A 22,364-nucleotide genomic window follows, 5' to 3' on the forward strand; every position below is an offset into this window, starting at 1 on the left:
AGTAAATATTAAGTACGTATTAACACCTTATGTAAGAAAAATCTTAATTCATGTCGTAATAGAGGTAGAATATGTATTCTTATGTAGAATAAGGTGTTAATACATGCTTAATGATTACTAATAAAGGGCTAGTATGCTACTTATATATGTTATTAAACACCTAGTTAATGGTCAATATGTGTTCCCTTATCTAAAGGGTTACCGTTTTTGAGTGTCTATTATTGTAGACTATTATATATAAATCCCTATAGGAGGACGCAGTCTTTGGTGGACACTTGTCTTGATCTTGCCTTTTCCCAGTTAGGCAGTTTTCACATCTCTCAACATTAAAGCTACGCGTGTTACGTGATGAGAGGAGAGAGGAGCAGCCTCATGCACAGTGCAACTGGAATTGCATGGGCATCAAAGAGCGTGTGAGTGTTTGTTGGCTTCACTTGTCCTCGGGCTCACAGCTAAAAGAGCAGGATAACAGAGGAGGCAGATCAAACAGGTGTCGGCACACAGGAGGGAAAGGAAGCGCCAGGGTTGGACGTGGACGCTGTCCTTTATAGTCCTGAGAGAGGCCTTACAGGCTGAACTTGGCTGTGCGACGACACCAGTATGAGAGAGGCACATCGTTTGACTGGCTGCCAAGTGCACAGTTCAGAACAAGACCACAGTCCTGACCTCACTTGACAGATGAGATCACGGGCCTGAGAGGCAGGGAATCTGCCGTGGGCACACAGGAAGGAAAGAAGGATCCTTAAAAGGGAGAAAAACCTGAAGATTGTAGTGCTGGTACAGTAACACACAGATGCTCAGTGTGGGGAGTTTACTGATCTGGCCTAGGCTTGTTGGCAGATCACCAAGTTTGCTCAGCTGACAGATGAGGGTCCAGAAGGTGGCTAACAGGATGAGGCTACGCGGCCACGTGGCACTGCGGGGATTACAAGTAGCAAGAAGAAGTAAAAAGATTATACTCGAGTCAGAGCCTGCTTTTTTAACCTCGTCACTGTTGTCATATACTGACGGTGGCAACTCCTGAGCCAAAGTTCCCTCCGTTCCCCTGCCTCCATCTCTTCTCTTCCCTCCCATGCTCCCTCTGCTCATCCATCCATGCAGCCACCACTGTGTTCTACAGGGATCCAGAAGCATCCAGGATCTATGTGCTGCTGAGGACCTGAGCCAGAGCTGTGAGCGTAGGAGTGGACTAGACGTCCTCCTCTGGTGCAGCCGGTTCATGGACTCCAGATAAAAGAGGTTCTGGATTTTTATCACTGTTTGCAGCGGCGGTCGCTTTTACAAATGTCAACTTTGGGCTTAAACGACGATATAAAGTAGCCCACCATGCTTTTGAAGTCAGGACTGTTCTTCACTTTGTGTCTTTTTGCCGTCCATGCAAGTCAAAGCCAAGGTAAGAATGCAGCTTATTTCTTTTTACACTTTCAGAAAGCAGAGATGTCTTTAATGTGTCTCATTAACACAGAAATGTGGAAAAGTTAAATGTTCCTCACAGTTAAGATTAAATATTCTATAGAGGTGATGGCTGAACACTTCTTTCCAGTCTGGAAAAAAATCTCTCTCTCTCTCTCTCTATATATATATATATATATATATATATATATGTGGGGGGGAAGCGAACCTCTGTTAATGTCATGAATATTTGCCGTGAATTTAATAGATGATGACATTCAATGGCTGTACACTGAGTGAGATAGCATCGTTTTCAGCAGTGATAACATTTGCGTCCACACTGGTTGTCTTGTTCAGCGTGATGAGCCCCGGTGAGCTCATTATCCCCAAGGAAACAAAAGCCATTCTGTTTGCACTGTTGCAGGACACTAATCTTTTCTGGCTTGTAATTCAGCTGTGAAGCCTTTTTTTTTTTTCTCCCAGGCTGCACCAGGCATTAACGCACACCCTCCTCTCACCCCCCGGGCTCCCGTGTCTGAGCATGTGCAAGTCTTCAATCTTCCCAAAAATCTGATTCAGATTTTTGTCCACACATGACTTGGACTGGCTTCTTATGTTTGTTCGACCTCAGAGACACGGGGACATATTTTGTCCACACAGTCTTATGTGTGTACATTCTTGGTGTTTGACCAAAGTTGGATTTGAGGAAAACAATATTGCTCATTGTTGAGGTTATTATTTATGCATAATACCGGGATTAACAATGAATTTTTTTTTTCCCTGAACATAACGGCAACGACTGCTTCTGTATTTGATTATTTTTATTTTTTTTTTAATTCTCAGGTTCAATTCTGTGGTTGCTATGAAAATATGCAAATCAACACAGAAATCATGATTATTTTCAGTATTAACTTGAGCTCTACATTGAGAGAGAAGGAAACAGTATATCCCCTTAATCATCTGCATTATCAACACTTCTGCTAATAAAATGACTGTTAATCTACTTTTTAAAAAATCATTAATTTACTACCGATGTAAATATAATGTATAAAATTCATTTCAAACCTTAGTGCTTACCTTGGTAAATTATACACAAAGCCTTATATGGACATCCTGGGAGTGTGTCTTTCAAATTCAATCCGATTTTAAACATTTTGAGTATTTGAGAATTTAATTTTTTCATCAGATAAAACAGATATAAGACACTCACACATTCTTATAGCCTCTGTATATACTGTACTTTTTAACATAGTAATGGAAAAAAACAGCTAAAATGCTCTGTGTTCTACTGTAGTTTAAATAAAGCCGAATATGTTGATTATATAGTAGGTTTATTTTGCAGATAATACACACTAATCAATGTGGGAAAACTATCTAATTTGTCAGTTTTTCGCTGACAAATAATTAAATTGTTTGATTGATTTCTTTAAAAATTCAAACTTCACTTGTTTAGCCCCTGTGTAATAAATTCCAAACTAGATGGATCATTTACACAGGACACCCTTGGAATATTTACTCTGAGCTCTGAGGCAAGGATGAAAAACATGTATTGTTTCCCGTTTTACATTTTTAAATAATTAGTGTATAACCTAGAACAATCAAAGACACAACTATTACATTTTGTGATTTGCAATTAAGATTTAAAAATTATGAACTATTCAGCTTTGCGTTTATATTATTTACAATCACTAGCTTTTTTTCTTCTTCTTTATTGCTCCCTAACCTTGACGCTGTGCCTCCGCTCTAATCCTGAGGAGACACACTTTGTTATTTGGGTCTTATTTGACCTCCAGTCTGTGTTTTGGGGCTCATAAATCCTGGCTTATTGTCTTAAGAAGCTCTCTGAGGTTTGCCACCTGGCATCACAATGAGTGCCTTTCTTCGAAAATAGCTTTATTCTGTGTGTGTGTGTGGTGCGGGAGGGGGGGTGGGGGCGACTGTATTGGGCAGCATCGACTGGCACACTGGCTTGTGTAATGGTGTGGAATTACCTTTGTTACAATACCTCCGCGGGGCAGACTGAGCTTGTTTTTCCTTCGTAAGGTGATCATAAAATTGGGGCAGTTCATTTCTGGTGCTGTTATAATTAATGATACAGGCAAGACTGTGTGTTTGTGTTATTGCTGGGGCATACATGAATCACAGCATTGGTTGGTTTTCAGTCATTGGATTATCACTTGTATCTGTAGGGTAGGGGATTAGCTGTAATCTTCATGTGTGCATTTTTGCACGTTCTCACCTGCAAAAACAACAAACTCATCCTCACACTTGTGGCCATCGAGCAGCGTCGCTGAAGCAACAAGGGCTGAGTCGAGCATCGCAGCCACGATTCCTTAGGGTAGAATCGAGTGTTGACTCATTGACTTTCTCGACACATCAGCGTGTGCACTTTCCGTCGTGTTCGCAACATTAGCCTGACGAGTGCGAAGCAGCACCTGGAAGCATCAGGCCCCAGAGGATTTTACACCACTGAGAGTAGAAAGAGATGTAGAATTCCATTGCACATTTTTTTGCACCAGATAACTTACAGTAAGAGGGAAAGGCAGATGGCATGAGGTACTTTAAATCCGTCAATTATCATAGTAGTGCAGGTGTAAAGTGCTTGATACTTGCAAAGAATCTACAAGACTTACAAATACACATGGAAGCCGAGAGTCACTTATCTCGAGATCATGGAGTAATTTATTCTTTATCGTGATAACGGTCCGTTTTCACTTGATAACGAGAAAAACATTTATGCTTTATCTTTGCTTCTCTTTTATTTATTTCTTTTTAATTTAGAATGGGCAATTAGGTTTCCCTTAAAGGTAGGGTTGGATATCGTGGAAAAAACAATTATTGCAGGCTACATTTTGAATTCAAAAGTCCAAGCCCCTTTCTTCAGATCACCAGAGCACAGGAACGCACAACAAACATGGATTCACATTGCTAACTTTCGTTACATTTCGGTGACGCTAACTTTTTTTTGGATACTTGTTCAAATGACAACAAATACTCTCAAAAGATAGATAGAAAGACATAGTGAACCTACTTGTCCAGCGAAACAGTTGTTGCCACCATGTCATCACTTTCAGTCATCGCCATTGTTCAAACACAAGCACAGATGTTCACTCTGGTCTTGGATCGCTCTGCATCAGCCTTTTTCTTGGCAGTAGCTTTCCTCAAAAACCTGTCTTTCATTTGCGATCAACACCTGTTGTTGGCACCTTTTCCTGTTCTCTCGTTGGATTTAGAAGTGACAATGCATTAATGAATTGGTTACAATCGGAGTGTGAAGAGGATTTTAAGCAATAGGGTAAAAAAAATGCTCCAGAAAATAATCTCCCACCCTACCTTTAAGTATATTATTTCTAAACGAGGAAACAAGGAGGTCAACAATTCTAAAGGAACTATAAAGCAATGACATCCAAAGGTCGTTGTGGTTTCATCTGTAACTGAAATCATGAAGTTGTTCAAAGTACTGTACAACTTTTATGAGATTCCAACGTTTCATGTGAGATAAAATGTACGACATATCATCGTAACCTCTTACTAACCTTCATGACGAAATGTGATTGCAGACCTTCGGGAACACAGTTTTCCTGGACTCCGGGATGTGAAGTACAGACACTTTCTGGAATCCTCTCGACCGATCAGACGAAACGCAAACGTCGGAGCAGAGCAAGACCGACACCGGGTGAAGAGGTCGGAAGTGTTCACCACCGGGGTCAAAGTGTGTCCACAGGAGACCATGAAGGCGATCGTCGGCAGCCATCGAGCCTACTACAAGCTCAGAGGTACGAGACACATCCACTGTTTTTGAACTTACACAAATAAGTTTTAAAGCTAAAGAGAAAAATCTCTTGCAATGCAACTAAAACACCTGTTCCTGGTAGAACTGTGTAATTGGTAAAGGATAACAATCATGTGAATCAAATGTAGTGTTTGTGTTTTTTGCTCTTCCCAAGCGTGGCGATGATGATGTGATGCCACACCAAAGCCTTTTCTATGGAAACGCACAGCAAAACACTTGATATAATGAAGTTATATGCTAATATTTTGTCTCTAAGAGAGATGGATTGTGTGTGAGTTAAGATTTGCCGTCTTGGCTGTTGCATTTGATTGGTAATACCAATTGTTCCGCGGCAGCTGTTGTGTATTATGATTTCGAAATGAGGCTGATTAATTTGGTGCATTGAAGCTACTGTATCCGCTCCCCGATTGTTAACGGAATGAATTTCCCACAGGCATCGATATATTAGACAATGTGGAGCCTATTTTCCCCCGACAGAGGCGGATAAATCACTTTGTCGCTTTAGGGGGGAGCCTTTGTGCTCACGACTTTAATATTCACAAAAATGCCAGGAACATGAATATGTCTTTCAAATGTGGTTTGACATTTACTCAAACACACATTACATGAATGTTTGATTTACACATTTTATGATTTATCCTAACATTCAGTCTTGTGATGTATTTCATTGTGTCAGTAAAGTCAAAAGAAGACGTTTATTCAGTTTTATGGAATTTATTTTTTCTCAGTGTGTCAGGAAGCCATCTGGGAAGCGTTCCGGATCTTCCTGGACAGGGTCCCAAACTCGGACGAGTACAGAGCGTGGGTTTACACCTGCCAGCACCAGAACCTCTGCATGGACGATCTGGCGCAGAACTTCAGCAGCTCTCAGGAACATCTGGAGATGGTGGCCAGAGTGAGTCTAACACTTAAAAACACAGCAGTACGTTCATATACACTATCGTTCAAAAGTCTGGGGTCACTTAAGTCCTTATTTTTGAAGGAAAAACACTTTTTTTCAATGAATATAACATTAAATTAATCAGAAATACACTCTATACATTGTTAATGTGGTAAACGACTACTCTAGCTGCAAACGTCTGGTTTTTAATGGAATATGTACATAGGTGTATAGAGGCCCATTTCTCTCCAGTGTTCTAATGGTACATTCTGTTTGCTAATCGCGTTAGAAGGTTATGGATGATTAGAAAACCCTTATGTTAGCACAGCTGAAAACAGTTTTGCCAGTTCTTTGATGAAAGGGCAAAATTATTATTTTGAATAAAAATCATTATTTCAAATCTTGTCAATGTCTTGATTATATTTTCTATTCATTTTGCAACTCTTTTGATGAATAAAAGCTAAATAATAACTTTTAAACGGTAGTGTATAATCTTTGTTTAATGTGACAGCTAATATATGTTTCCTATTTTCCAGAGAGTGGCTGAGCAGACTGAAAGTGAAGGGTGAGGCAATTTCCCCCTCTTAAATTTCTCATAGGTCCATTTCCTAAGTCTGCAGTCATTTTTTTTCAAAGACAAATTAGTGAGTATTTATTGATTTCTAAATAACTGGTCGACAATTACCAGTGTTTTCATTTCCAAGGGCAATGAAAGCATCAGAGGAGTAATGTTTCACACAATGCTGTGTTTCTCAGTATAGCAGTATTTAGATCTTGCATCACATTATTTAACATTCGTTTAATTTCAGTATAAATGGAGATAACAACAATACAATTTGTGATGGAGCAGACCCCGTGTTGGTGCGGATGCATCTTCCAGTAAGCCTTAAAAGTTGTCTGTTAATTCTTATTATGGTGGTTATTACAATAATAATAAATGTAGATTTTCCATCAGGAAGTTAGATTTAGTTGTAGGAATCTCAATCCTGCAGTCCACAAACAAAAAGCAAAATATTCCTTTTCATTAGACACAGCACTCCGGCTCCAGGAAATCGCCAAACCCTGGAACTTCCAATAAAGATAACTTTAGCCTGAACAAAGCGAGACAGCTGCAAACACGCTGTATGAAGTTGCGAAGAAACGCACCCTGAAAAAGTTTCAGAAGGGAATTCTACTGCTCAGAAATCCTGGCTGTTCAGCAGTTTGAATGCTTCTTGCTCCCACCTGCCCCTGCACTGCTGCTATACACTCGACAAAAGCTCCCTCAGGCCTGATCCACACCTTTATGATCTTTTCCTTAAATCCAGCGTTGTCTCATGAATCCCCACAAAATCTCACCCAAGATTGAAAAAGAAAGTCATCCTCGTTTTTCCCAAAGTTGTATGCACCCCAACGCAAAGGTGGTGTTTTGATATTCTTTTCCAAAAAAAACTCACTTATGCAGCATTATAGAATAAAAATATCTTAGCTCTAAAAATAACCAAGATGTTCACACTGACTAAATCTGTGCCACCCCAAAACAGTTAAAGTGAATATTATTGGGGACACATTTTAAGCATTAGAATCATTGATTCATTCAAATGTATATTAACATAATAATACATTCTTAATAAATGTGATTTTGTATTTTTGCTCCAGAGCTGTCAGTGGAACCCCAGAGCCAGGGAGAGAGTGTGAGTTAGACCAAAATACTGCACATTAAAATTGTGAAATGAAAACAATGAAATCACTTTATGAACAGCTGTTATAGCTTTAGATAATTTAAATGGTGTGGTTCTTTTGTCTCAGGCACCTGGACGCCGCCTCTCATTCTGCTCCCAACTGAGACCGAGGAGGTGAGCCGGGTCCTCACCTTTGACCTTTTCTCTATGAGAATCAGACTGCAGCTATAACATCGTCATGAGCCAGACTTTGTTGTTGTTGTTTCTGTTTTCCAGAACAAAGAGAAGGAACCCAATGTTATAAAAGACGACTCTCCGGAGTACATCATCGAGTTCAGCATCAGCGTTGTGGACCCAACGTACAGCAGGCTGCTCAGCGAGCCCGAGGATCCACACTACAACGAGTTCACGCGAGAGCTCACAGACAAGGTGAGATTTTACAGTTAATATTTGTCTGCTTTGCCAGTCTTGTAACAGAGCTTTTATTATTTATTCTTTATTTCTGTCCCTCTTTTCTATCTCTCCAACTTGACCATTCTTTCACTTCCGTTGGCCGTGAAGGTTCATAAGACATCTCTCATCTATAATATTGACTTATTGACTGTTTTGACAGCATTAATCTACAATCTGTAATGTGATTTTATGTACAGAACTGACAACGAATGACAAAAAATTCAAAACACTTTTTTCGAATGCTTGGATATCATTGCACTTAAATAGCACCACTTCAAAATGACACAACTTCACATTCAATCCTTTAACACCGAGTGTATTGCAGGCGACACTTTGCATGACTGCAATTACGCAACAGTTTTGTGCTACTGCGCTGTTTCTAAAAGCTGAGAAGTTGTACGTCAAAGCCAATGTGTGGTTATTACGGTAATTTTACTCACTGTTGCAGGAAGCCAGAGAATCAGCGTCTTTGTCACCAGAGAGGAGAGAGTTTTTTGGCCTGTTTCTGGACATTGAGACAAAGACAAAACCACAGTGTTTTTTCTAAACAATTTGTATTGTTTTTCTTCATTTTAAATTATTAATACACTACTTTATTACTACTTCAATTTTAACCTTTAATGGTCCAGATGGAGATTTTGAGGCTTAGGTGTTAAAGGGTTTAGTAGAACCATCTTAAAAGGAAATCCATCAATTGATAAAATGATAACAAAACTGTTTCATATCCTTAGATCTTAGCTGTGTGGAAACCGAGGCCATTTCACTGATGATTAATCGTATTTACTTGTAGCATGAGTATAAATATTGCAGCATGGAGCAGGAGGCTGTCAAGTGTCTAACGGTGGTGGTGGTGTACTGCTTTGTACTTCAAGATCAACTCTAACTGAAAAGGCAGACTGACCACACCTCTTCCAAAAGCCTCTGTTGCATGATAGCTTTTGAAAGAAATGATGTAGCGTTGGCCCAGAAAAGTCAAAGGCACCACATCATCATCATCATCAGTGCATTCTTGGTGCGGTGCGTGCAGAAATGCAAATATAATTAAGAGTTTCTGCCATGGCTTTCTCTCCGATTTAACAACAGCAGCTGATTAGGAAAAACAAGAGGAAACTGCATTTGCATGTTGCTCATCGGGGCCGATATATTATTAATATGACGTGCACTTTGCAATAGCCAGTAAATTCTTGCTGTCTGTTCAGAGTGTGCTTCTCCTCTCCGTGCTCTGCAGTAGTCTTCAGTGTCTCCCAGCTCCAGCTGCTACCTACGACACATGCACACCTTTTCCAAATCCCTTAATCAAAGTGAGTGTATCCAGCTGCAGGTGTGAGTGAAGGAAGCTGAACCTCCACGTGGTAGTCGTCATAGAGTAGATGTTTTGGGGCTGCGGTTAGACCTGCCTGTCTGTTGCAGAACAGCACAAGCAAATGGCTTTTCCTGTGTCAAATGCAAAACTGCATATCAAAGCATGTTTCTCTCTTATATTTCTCTGTAAAGATGCTTCATGTGTTTGAGAAAATTCCAGGATTCAAAGAGATTCGTGTTCTGGGATTTCAGTAAGTTCTTATTTTACCCCCTCCGATATCTTTGATAATACATCATTCATTTGATTAAAATTAGATATGACATCTGTTACCCGGCGTGTTCCATCTGCCTTGAGTCATTCTGACACGGTGTGTTGTGTCGTTCAGTTCGGAGGACGTGTCTGTGCGCTGCGCCGTGGTCTTTAATGGAGAAACAGATCTCAGCGATGATCCCGAGGGTCTCGAGGAGCCCGAGGTAGAAATAGACGAGGACGTAAACGCTCCTAAGCTGAAGAACATCATCGTGAAGGCCTTAAAACAGGAGCCGTCACTGCTGCTGGACATACACACACTCAGCTTTGAGGCTGGTAGGAATCATATCATACTCACATTTAACTCAGTGCTCAGATCAAGTTTTATAAAAGTTTTTAACTATTCCCATTTCAGTAACCACACTTTATCCCGTTTCTGAACTCGGGATGAACTCTGTGGAGACCATACTTTCTGAGGACAACACCACAGAGACCCCAAAAGAGGACAACACGCCCATTTCTGGTTTCTTCCCCTCAACGGCAGAGAAAGAGAACCTTGTTGAAGCTTCAGCGGTCGTACCAGAAACACACACGTTTGTGCCTTTCATTCCAAACATCCTCCAAGAAGCCGCTCCTGTCGTCAGTGATGAGATTCATTTAGAACAAGAGGAGGAATCCACAGATGGCAGCGCTGAAGAGGCTGGCAACGTCGACACTCCACTGTCATTGAGTGAAACTACTACAGAGCAAGAAGCAGAGGTGGAGGAGACGCTGCCGCCTGAACAAGACAGGGGGGATGAGGCTGATCCTGAAGAACAGGTGACAAAAGGTGAGGATGCTTCAGGTTAAATCTGTTTTTTTTATATAGTCGGAGGTTGAAATTCACACAGGAGCTTGGCAAACGTTATTGAAAAACAAACAAACAACAGCTTGTGGTGTAAAATCAGATTAGGGCCTCAAAACAAAGATCCTCGAAAAGTTAAACCCCAACTTTACTTTGTTGTTATTGTCTCTTTTCCGAGTTGTATTACTTACAAACAAACAAACCATATCCACGGGATTCACAAGTAAAAAAATGTGTGTTTGAATCATTATTCATAAGATATACTAAGGATTTAGTATAAAATAAAATAAAGCGGTCTCATGGCTTTGAGCGTGTGAGGTCATAGAAAAAGAAAAGAGCAAGAAAGTTGTGTCTAAAAAAAAGAACAGAGGGAAAAACAACGGAGACTAACTATTCTAATTCTACTAATCCATACACAGTTCTGCACCAAATATGTCTATAAAATCCATAATTTACCAATCGAGTTATGCTGCTTACAGTCATTTTTGATTGGTTTAGAGATTATGGAAGCTGAATAATCTGCACCTGCAGGTGTAAACACACAGTGTAGAGAGAAACTATCACCCGAAAACTGCAGTGAGATTTATTATAGAACATTCTGCCTTAGTTATACCTGTTTGTAATAACTCGTAACTAGTGTGGTCGACGTCTTGGTTGTAATACCCCTGTCATTATGTCTTATTTTTTTTTACAAGAACTTGAACCAGTTGATCCTGAGCGACAGAATGAGGACGCTCCCTTGGTAGCTCCAGAATCCCAGTCTGAAGAAGTGATGGGCGACAGAGCTGGTGAAGTCACTGCAGATGTTCCTCAGTCCACATATCGTGCTGTTACTGAAACATCTGTCCCAGCAGCTGCAGTCTCAATCATATCCATACCATCATCTCATGTAGATGCAGTCCACAGCATTGAAGCAGATGTGGAGCTTTTGCCCTCTCCTGTAGAGAGTGGTGAAGACCCCACAGAGGGAGGTCAGAGTGGAACAAGCCCACTCTCAACAAACTTTCCTGCTGAGGACGTTGAACAGGACGATGGAGCAGAATCAGCAGATCGGAACAGAACAGAGGCAGAAGTGACCAAACCTCTGGAGGAAGAGAGCAGCAGTGGAATCCCTTCAGAGTCTGACGAGCGTCCACGTGAATCCACAGCTGCACCGTCCCTGAGGCGAGGCGTCACTCCTCTGATGATGGCGACGGCCAAGAGCAAAGAGTTAGTGGTTTTCTTTAGCTTGAGGGTGACAAACATGATGTTTTCTGATGACCTGTTCAACAAGACCTCCCCGGAATATAAATCCCTGGAGAATACCTTTCTTGAGCTGGTAGGTACACAGGCCTTTGTGCTGGACGTTATCTTTCTTCATGCTGCATTTTCATACTGGCTCTTATAGTGTGTTGCAAGATTTACTGTTTGGTTGAACTTGATAGTTCCATGTTGGTGCAGATGCATCCTCCAGTAAGCCTTATCCTCAAAGTTGTCTATTAATTTTTAATGGCATTTTTTATTATCATAATAAATGTAGATTATACTGTCAACAAGTTAGATTTAGTTGTCAGAATCACAAACAAAAAGCACAATATTCTTTTTCATTAGACACAGCACTCTGGCTCCAGGAAGTCGCCAAACCCTGGAGCTTCCAGTAAATCTGCGCCTAAGCGACAGACAACGTTAGCCTCCATACCGGTATTTTTGTTTTTCCACATTGGAACCACTGATGCCTCAGAGAGCATAACCTTTCTCACTAACCCCCTTTTTTCTCTTCAAAATACAATAATGTTAACCATTTCAGAGCAGAAGTAACTAACATTTCTCACACTTGCTTTGCTTTTGCTTTTATCCACATATTTAGATGCTTTGCACTTGTTTTTTTTGTGTTTTGTATGTTTTGCCTTAAAAATCTGAATTGTGCTTATGTCTTGGCTTTTTCTGTTTTCACTCATTCTTGCAGTATTGTGTTATAAAAAAGTCCCTCTTTTATTGGGATTGTTTTACATTGGGTTAAATTGAGCGATGTTGATGGCAGCCCACCACAACCTCTTTCTCTCTATTATATCCAACCAGATGCAACGTTTTCTTTACTCTTATTATGTAATGTGAGCGTCATTATGATTGTGAGAAAATAACACATTCTGACGTTATTTTCACTCTTGCCGAATCCATACCTTCTTGTTTTGTCAAACATGAAACAACATATTCAGTATTTTTATCAGTGCATTTATAGCTAACTGAACACTGAGTTAATAGATTTGATATAAATGTAATCTCTATTCTTTGGTTAACTTGTAGAAAAAAGGTTAATAAGCGGATTCCCTCTAAACTAGTACTTGCTCAGGTGTGACATCCAGATGTTGAAGCCACTTTTATTATGTAGCATTCTCATTATACTTTTCTCTTAGAGATCAACTTGCAAAATGAGTGAGTGGATTAAAAAATGAATGAATGAGTGATTAGTAAAGCTAATCGCAAAGCTACTCAGGTCAATGACGTTTTAAAGCTGTAATGCTGTTGTATACATGTTGCACAGTAGAGTAAAGTGGCCGTGGTAAGGCTGAATCATGGGACTTAAGTCTGCCTCAGTCGTTTGTGACTCTCGCACTAAGAAGCTTTAGGGTAATTCCGGTCATTTTCAGCAGCGCACGCATTGCGCTATTAATGGCTTCCGATCTGCTTAGCCGAGATGTCGGTCAAGTATCTGCGGACATCTTTGTGCATGTGGCACAGCGTTGATTGGTTGAAGTCAGAATATGACCCATATACGACCGGTATTTTTCATCGCAACTAGGCACAAGTGTTTGGAAGGTTAGGGTTAAAAAAATAGGTGACAAAGCAACAACTCCTGCATTTAAAAAGAGAAGGGGGAGGAGCCTGGGACAACAAGATTTTCACTGATTAGACAAGAGACCAATGGCTAAACGTGAATGCTGTCACTGGTGTTTGACCAGAAAGAGGCAGAGGGTGATTTTGATTTATTAATATTAAGAATTAAGAGATTTAAATCATGGGAACCACAGCTCTCGTTGGGATTAGGACAGGCACTGGATATCCAGGTTTACTGCTTGAGTTCTCCATGGTCAGTAATGTCACAAAAGAGAGAGAAAGGCTTTACCTTATCAATATTTGAATGCTTCCAGTCAATATTTATATCGATATATATTTTTCAGCAGGTCAAAAACTCTCATTCACATTCCAACCACGTCCTGGACTGTTAGTCAGCGGCTGCTTCTGTGGAGTGGTTGCTCTCTCACTCTGATGGACATGTTGAGATTAAATATTGCAAGTTTGTTCTTGAAAATTTTAAGGTTTAATTTAATCTCCTCATGGCATGGCGCTAATACGCCATCGTAAGATTCTCGTACACACTGGTTTTTACCTGGAAAAAAGTGGTTTAGGGCTTTAGTTACTCATTAAAAATGCATCTATTACCTCACATCAAAGATAGAAGCATCCTGTGACATCCCTCTTTCTTTAAGGCTCGTGGAGAGGTGTATATTTTTAGGCTCCATTATATAAAAACGCCTGGACATCAAACTGAGGAGGTTCAATACAAATTGGATTGTGTGTTTTGTTGCAGAGGCAAAACGCTGGTGTTGCAGCCTTCAAAGTCAAGATTCCTGTTAACTTTAGTCTCTTTTTTTATAACATATATAGACACAACATGTATGTAAATCACATAATATAAACAACATACAGAGCAATAACAAATATCACTCCATTTCCAGTCTTTAATGGTTGCCCAAACCGTGGTTTCTGCAATTATCCTCGTGATTTACTCTATTTAGCTTCCTGGCAAAACTAATGTGTTCAGACAGTTGAAGTGGTAAGTATTTTCTTTTATACGCTGTTAATCGTCAACATCCCATTTCTATGGCTTCCTTTAAATGGGCTATTTGAATCAAACACATCTCAATAACGTGGTCAAGAATGGCTTGTAAATCACTGGAAAAGTAGCATCATGATAAAGCAATAATAAAGAAATGACAAACATGCATTACACAGCCCATTTAAATGGACATAATGAAACCTGTAATGTTTTGCTGGATATTGAACCTTTTATCATATGGTACACTTAGTGTTCCCCATATACATATATATATGAAATATGAGCTCTCCTGTTTCCCTGTGCCATATTCCTCTATTACTCCTGTACCTACTGGTTTGTAAAGCAACCAATAAACATGGACATGGAGGTTGGAATGACTTTATTTGCTCATGGTAGCACACAAACCCTTATTATAGTTTGACCTCAGAGAAAAGGGATGTTTCACTTGGATTTTCCAAAAAAACAACAACAAACAACAAAGAACCAGTAGATACAAGTGTAACCTCTGAGCAGCAAATGTCATTGTGTGTTTGAAGAATGAAATTATGGCTGTTTGTGTCAGCACTTATTTGCAAAAATGCTCGCGTGGCGGGGAATCTGCACCATCTCTGCTTCTTTTCCCCTCAGTCCGTGCACAGACTGTGACAGAACTCGGCCTTGACCTTGTGCGAAAGGCAAAAGAGCTATAGATTGGTATCTAATCGACACTGTCCATAAGTTGACATTGTGCATTGAGACAAATGGAAGCTGTGTCCAGTTAAACCGCCCATTTTGTTCTCAATTTTGGACCCTCTCGTACTCTCTACTCTCGCAGACTATTAGCTATAGGGACGAGCCCTCAGTAAACTGTCTGCCAGTGATAAGTGAAGTAACCCAATCAGAGCGGAGCTGCTTACGGCCTCTTATCTCCTGCTCGACAGCCAGGCAAGCTAAAGCACCGTAATCTCTCCCTCTCACACTGCGGTGGTTTGATGTTTGCCTCGGCGCAACTGAACGCGAAGTGGCTGGCGAAGGAGGAGGAGAGTGGTTTAGATCGATGGACATCGATGCAGGTCCATTACTTTCCTCGGCTGACTTCCTCCTCCCCGGCATCATCAGTCCAAGTGCATAGTCTTAACAGATTGGTTTCCTCAGTCATCTGAGCTGCGAGTCTGAGTCTGAGGGGAAAGTTTTTAAATGGAAATATTTAAGACGTGAGCTGCAACTATACCTTGATGTGATTGTGTTAAAACCAGGCTTATTGCAGTGATATAATATTGTATCTTTGTATTGCGTCATTTTGGAAGAAATTGTTTTATTGGGAAACAAAAATTACCCATTTTCTATAAAAGTGATTCCGATATTGTTTCGATATCATAGACTGAACAAAAATCTAAACGCAACACTTTTGTTTTTGCTCTCAAAGATCTAAAACATTTTCTATATACACAATAGAACCATTTCTCGCTTATATTGTTCACAAATCTGTCTAAATCTGTGTTAGTGAGCTGAAAAAATCCATTCCACCTCTCAGGCACGAACATTGCACAGGTGTGCCTTAGGCTGGCCAGGGACGAATAAGCTGAGCTTAATTTTTGCTGCTGCCTCAGACAAGGATATAGTGGTGTAACATACTATACTACAAAAATGTACACTATTTAGATATTTATTTCACTGTGTTTTGACTTTGTGGTGTAAGTGTAGCTCATGTATCATTAAGTGGACAAGCATCCTCCAAACAGCGTATTATAGACGTCTTATATGGACTCACTCTAACTTTATCATCCCTGCGAGTCGTTCCTTTGATCTTGCGCGTCGCTTCCTCCCCGCCCCCCCCGACTCCTCCTGTGACTAGAGCTAACTCGACGTGTCGTCTTCGGCTCACACTTCTGCAAAACCTAACCCTAATTTTGTGCTGGATCTAATTACACAGTCAGATCAGTAATTCGTGCAGGATTTCATGCTCGCATCAAAATTTAATTAACCAACTATTCATAGCATTCGCACTGTAAAAATGTGACATGAATAATTTAAAATCAGCTGATCGCCAAGTCCTGTCAGTGTGGTCTCTGCTCCTCCGATCATTTCTTAAGCACAGAGTTTTTCCACTGATACTCGACACAGACTTTATTCGGACATAATTTCATTTAACTGTCAATATCCTTGTGAAAAGAAAAGGATTCTGTGCTTCTCTGTGTCTGCTGCTCTCTTTTAGCTCCTCCTGCCACAAACACTAATCTTTTCAAATGACTTTGGCTCATTTGAAATCTTAAAACAAGTGGAATAAACTGATGGAGCGAAGAGTTGATTTGCTCTTTCTCTCCTTTCCCCCCTCCCCCACAGCTTCTTCCATATCTACAGTCCAACTTGACTGGATTCAAACAGCTGGAGATTCTCAACTTCAGGAATGGAAGCGTTGTGGTGAACAGCAAGATGAAACTGGACAAACCAGTACCTTACAACGTCACTGAGGCCGTGCACTGTGTGCTCGAAGACTTCTGCAACGCCGCGTCTAAACGACTCGACATTGAGATCGACAGTCGCTCCTTGGAAGTAGAACCAGGTGAAAAGGGCCTTGCCTTGTTGATTTTCTATACCACTGTGCTGATTAAGCCCTTTTAGCTCCACACCACTCTCACACTGTGCACTGTGCAGAGTACTGAAATACTCTACTCAAGTAAAAGTACCACTATTTTTATCACGTTTTACTCAAGTACAAGTAAAAGTACTGGTCTAAAAAATGTGCTCAAATTAAAGTTGTTTAAAATGTACTCAGAGTAAACGTTACTTTTCAACATGGGTCAAAGGTCACAAATGGTTTAACTTTCTCACTCACTTCACATTCACTTGTCCACATCATTCACCGGTCATCATTCACTTGTCCTCATCACTCATCTGTCATCATTCACTTGTCCTCATCACTCACCTGTCCTCATCACTCACTTGTCCTCATCAATCACCTGTCCTCATCACTCACCTGTCCCCATGATTCACCTGTCCTCATCACTCACCTGTCCTCTTCACTCACCTGTCCTCATCATTCACTTGTCCTCATCACTCACTTGTCCTCATCATTCACCTGTCCCCATGATTCTCCTGTCATCATTCACCTGTCCCCATGATTCACCTGTCCACACCATTCACCTGTGCTCATCACTCACCTGTCTTCCTCATTCACCTGTTATCATTCACTTGTCCTCATCATTCACCTGTCATCATTCACCTGTCCACACCATTCACCTGTCATCATTCACTTGTCCTCATTCACCTGTCCACATCATTCACCTGACACCTGTCATCATTTACTTGTCCTCATCATTCACCGGTCATCACTCACCCCTGTTGTAGTGGGTGACATGATACATCTTTTTGTGTGAAGTTCATTACTTTTTGTATTTTCAACACCTTTGTCTTGGTGACTGCATTCACGTTATCGAGCTCTCACCACTCTGCTCTGTGTGTCCTGTTCTCCTCTCTGCTGTTTCTAGCCGACCAAGGCGACCCCTGCAAGTTCCTGGCCTGCAACGAGTTCTCCCGCTGCGTGGTCAACAGCTGGACCAATGAGGCCGAGTGTCTGTGTGACCCGGGCTACAGCGCCGCTGACGGCCTGCCGTGCCAGAGCTCCTGCTCTCTGCAGCCAGATTATTGTCTGAATGGAGGCCTGTGTGAAATAATCCCGGGGCACGGAGCTACCTGCAGGTAACAAAACAGCTGACGGATGAGACACAGCACTGAATGGCAGTCTTTACCGCCTATGTAAGGGGTTCTGTGTGAAACAAATATTGATGCTGAGGAGAGAATGTTGTAAATCTGTTGCTGTCGTGAAAAAAATATTATTACAACTTATTTTTAATGCATCAAAAAGAAAAAAAACAAAACGTGAGTAGCCATTAATCTGTTTAATGTAGTGAATAACGACATTTCTGGAATTTACTCTATGCTTCCGTGTTTCCATTTTTGATTTATAGAGGTTGTTTAGAGCCATTTTGTGCTGTAAATTGTGTACAGCAAATAGTTTATGATAAATAGGATAATACATAAAAAGTCAAGTTATCTGGAGATAATCCTGGTTCTTATTGCAGGGATAATTGTATTTTGTAAGTAGTTCTTGCATATTTTCTTCTGAAAATTACCCATATTCTCTCAACGTCACAGTAATAACCATAACATGGATTTCAGGGCATTTGTAATTAACTGTGTGAGAAAATACAAGCATGTAATACCTACATTTTTAATTAAAATGAAGTATAAAGAGTACCACTCTGGCCTACATAGATGTTTTCTTCTCTTTTAGATGTCCTGTAGGCAAATACTGGCACTACCATGGAGAACGCTGCAATGAGCTGGTATCAATGCCAGTGGACCCTCCTCTAATTATAACCTGCCTCGTGGGAAGTCTCTGCTTTGTTTGTGCCATCATTGGCATTTTGATATTCATTAACAAGAAATGTATTAAGACCAGGAAGGCTGTAACATTGGTGTAAGTATGAGCTGTTACCCTGATTTTGCTAAATGTTGTTTTGTGTGGTTAAAAGCATCTCCTTCTACATTGTAGGCACACCCTTGCTCCCTATGCCTTTGAGAATACTTTGAGGGTGAACCCAGTGTTTGAGAACGATGACGGTGTTTTAACTCACGTGACCACGTTGCCGTGTTCTTCGAGTTCTGCTTCTTCTTCCCAGTCACAACAATCTGAGCAGGAACACTTAGCCTCAATTGAGAATATACACCTGAGTATTGAGGTACACTTAATAACTCTGAACGAAAATCTTTTCAATTAATACAAACTAACACGCTGCAGCAAACTCCGCTCTTCTAATCAGAGGTGGAAAGAGGGCTGAAATATTCTACTCAAGTAAAAGTACCACTATTTTAATGACATTTTACTTAAGTACAAGTAAAAGTTACTTTTTTAACAAGGTTAGGGTTCTTTCTTGTGTCGTGCAAAAAGGACAAGGGACACAAATCTCACATGAATTGGTTTTAATTATAGGCAAACCTTAGTTTCTCACTTACTCAAGAACCTTCCGCCAATTCACCTGTCCTCAACATTCATTTACCTGTCCTCAACGTTCATTCACCTGTCCTCATAATTCATTCACCTGTCGTCATCATTCACCTGTCCTAATCATTCATTCACCTGTCCTCAACATTCATTCACCTGTCCTCAACATTCATTTACCTGTCCTCAACATTCATTCACCTGTCCTCATCGTTCACCTGTCCTCATCTTTCATTCACCTGTCCTCATTGTTCACCTGTCCTCATCATTCATTTACCTGTCCTCAACGTTCATTCACCTGTCCTCATCATTCACTCACCTGTCCTCATCATTCACATTTCCTCATCATTAATTTACCTGTCCTCATCATTCATTCACCTGTCCTCAACATTCATTCACCTGTCCTCATCATTCATTCACCTGTCTTCATCGTTCACCTGTCCTCATCATTCATTCACCTGTCCTCAACATTCATTCACCTGTCCTCATGATTAATTTACCTGTCCTCATCATCATTCACCTGTCCTCAACATTCATTTACCTGTCCTCAACATTCATTCACCTGTCCTCATCACTCACTTCTCCTCATTACTCACCTGTCCTCATTATTCACCTGTTCTCATCATCATTCACCTGTCCTCAACATTCATTTACCTGTCCTCAACATTCATTCACCTGTCCTCATCGTTCACCCGTCCTCATCATTCATTCATTCACCTGTCCTCATCACTCACTTGTCCTCATTACGCACCTGTCCTCATTATTCACCTGTCCTCAACATTCATTTACCTGTCCTCATCAACCAACATTTTGTTACTCACTAACAGATGTGATTTAAAACGTAGTGAAGTAAAGTAATTCCAAAAAAATACTAAAGTAAAAGTACAATTATAGATTTTTAAAAATACTTTAAGAAGTACAAAAGTACACATTAAACTTGCTCAATTACAGTAACGTGGGTGACTCATGACTTTCCACCTCTGCTTCTAATACACAGTAACAAACAATCCTCCTGCTCTTCTATTTGTGTCGCATTCATCCTCCATTCAGTTAATCTCCATTAAACTCACCATCAAAGTTGATTAACTTTTTTTTTTTCTTTTTTTTATAAGTATTACTTGAGCACAATTTGAAACGGTTCATTGTGGTAATTAAATCTCGATCAAGGTTCCTTCATTAGTCGCTCCGAGGCTTTGCTCAAGCAAAGTTTAGGCAGTTTAAGGACCACACACCATCCACAGCTCTGAAGACACACACAGTAGTATGCTCTTGTTTCCCTGTGGCAGATTGTTCCTGTGGTGTCCATGCCTCTGCTTCTACTGTAGTATGAGCTTCTCCAAATACTTCTGGTAATATATAACGTATTCATGAAGCAGTGATGTCATCACTGAGCCTGTCCACTTTCTACCTCCACAGATCCCCAGACAACTCTACACAACAAGACCAGAACAGTTAGTCTCCGAAATGGTGGACTTTCATCATTTTATACCACACAACGAGGTGAGGGCCAATGATTTTGTGGCTTTTGAAGTAGGAATTATTTGGATTCAGGTGAAAACTGCTTTTTATCTTGTGGTTTAAGACAGCGTTGTTAATACTTAGTAATATTTGCATGAAATATTTCACAGCTCTATGATGCGGTAAAAGGTAAAACCTCTGTTTTTTGGTTTTCTAATCACAAACCAAATCACGATTGAAATTGCATTTAAAAGAACACAATGTATGTTATGACTTCATGCACCATCGAGATAATCTTGGAAAATGTGAAGGTCGTGTTGCTTTTAAAGTGCTGTGATTAATCTTGATCTACAAAATAAATTATAGACAATGCATGGAATTATTTTCAAAGTGAGTGACTTGTGTTGATTGATTGCTCGACAATCACATTTGAGCAAAAGAAAATCAAGCCTTTCTCATGAATTTAATTAAATGTGTGTTTGGTTGTCTTGGTTGTACTTTTAATCGTATTCTCAAGTTATTAATTGTTGGAGACAGAAAATGCTAATGAATCACTCTCCCTGCTCTCTCCTTTAGACGTGGTCACTGCCAAATGACTACAGGACATGTTATCTTTTAAGGATGCCGGATAACGAAGGTTTTGAAGTTTGAATTATTGGATCACAGCGAGAGAAGTAGGAGGACAAGCAACAAAGAGCAACACCCGACGAGAAGAAGATTCTACTGACTTTGCACAGATGCAGGTACAACAGACCAGTGATCAAGATTATTCGTTCATAAGGACAGAGTATTTTTTTAGACAGGGAGCTAAGGATGTTAAGGTGGACTTAGGTTGTCTTAAAGTGGAAACCTAAATATTTATTTCATATATTATTATATAGTAGGAACATTTCCTGTTTACCCTTGGCAAAAGGTTGTTGTATTTTCCCTCACACTGAGGTATTTATTATTCACATACTGATACACATGGTGGTATCTTGACGTTAGACTCTAACAAGGCTCTTTTAACGCTGTTTCAACCTTGTTGTTTCCCAAAAAAGGAGAATGAATGTATGAGCTGCTGTTGGTCATCATGACATAATTTTTGTATAGAAATACCGCACACTATCTACCACTATTCAAACCAGCTCTCACTAATCTTGTGAGATTTTCTTTTTTTTTTTTTACACATTTTCCATTTAAAAACAAACAATTAAATGTTTTTGCATAAAAAAACCCACACGTTTCATGTGTTTTTTTTAAAAGCTCAGAGCTTGTGGGGTTTGACTAATTGAGATAAATTGCAGGACACTGTGGTCATACACCCCCAGCTGACCACAATCAAAGGCACTCTCACACTAAGATAATGCTCCCTCACTCTTTTCTTACTCCACCGCTGCTGCCTTACACCACTGACGCTGTCAAGGCTTTTTGCAAACCACCACGACCTCAGCCTCCACCTTTCTAGATCAGAGTTTGACAGGCTTAAGATGTTGTTCGATGTCTTGCAAGCTAACTCTTGTATTGTGATTCACCTTTGTCATCTTTCTGGAT

The 22,364-nt window shown here is 40.3% G+C and overlaps 1 protein-coding gene across 1 annotated transcript; it reads left to right on the forward strand.

Moving 5' to 3' along the window:
* Positions 1 to 1,326: 1,326 nt before the first annotated feature.
* Positions 1,327 to 21,482, forward strand: impg1b (interphotoreceptor matrix proteoglycan 1b; the record flags this gene model as incomplete). Its single annotated transcript, XM_083906654.1, has 18 exons — positions 1,327 to 1,393; positions 4,953 to 5,168; positions 5,914 to 6,080; positions 6,602 to 6,630; positions 7,704 to 7,738; positions 7,854 to 7,900; positions 8,003 to 8,155; positions 9,674 to 9,732; positions 9,868 to 10,067; positions 10,147 to 10,560; positions 11,271 to 11,893; positions 12,166 to 12,255; positions 16,715 to 16,934; positions 17,860 to 18,070; positions 18,666 to 18,851; positions 18,927 to 19,113; positions 20,790 to 20,873; positions 21,408 to 21,482. The coding sequence occupies 18 exons, from the start codon at positions 1,327 to 1,329 to the stop codon at positions 21,480 to 21,482; spliced, it is 3,063 nt and encodes a 1,020-aa protein (XP_083762780.1).
* Between the last annotated feature and the right edge of the window lie 882 nt (positions 21,483 to 22,364).

Source organism: Microchirus variegatus, assembly GCF_963457635.1.
Source record: "Microchirus variegatus genome assembly, chromosome: 2".
In the NCBI taxonomy this organism is placed as follows: domain Eukaryota; kingdom Metazoa; phylum Chordata; class Actinopteri; order Pleuronectiformes; family Soleidae; genus Microchirus; species Microchirus variegatus.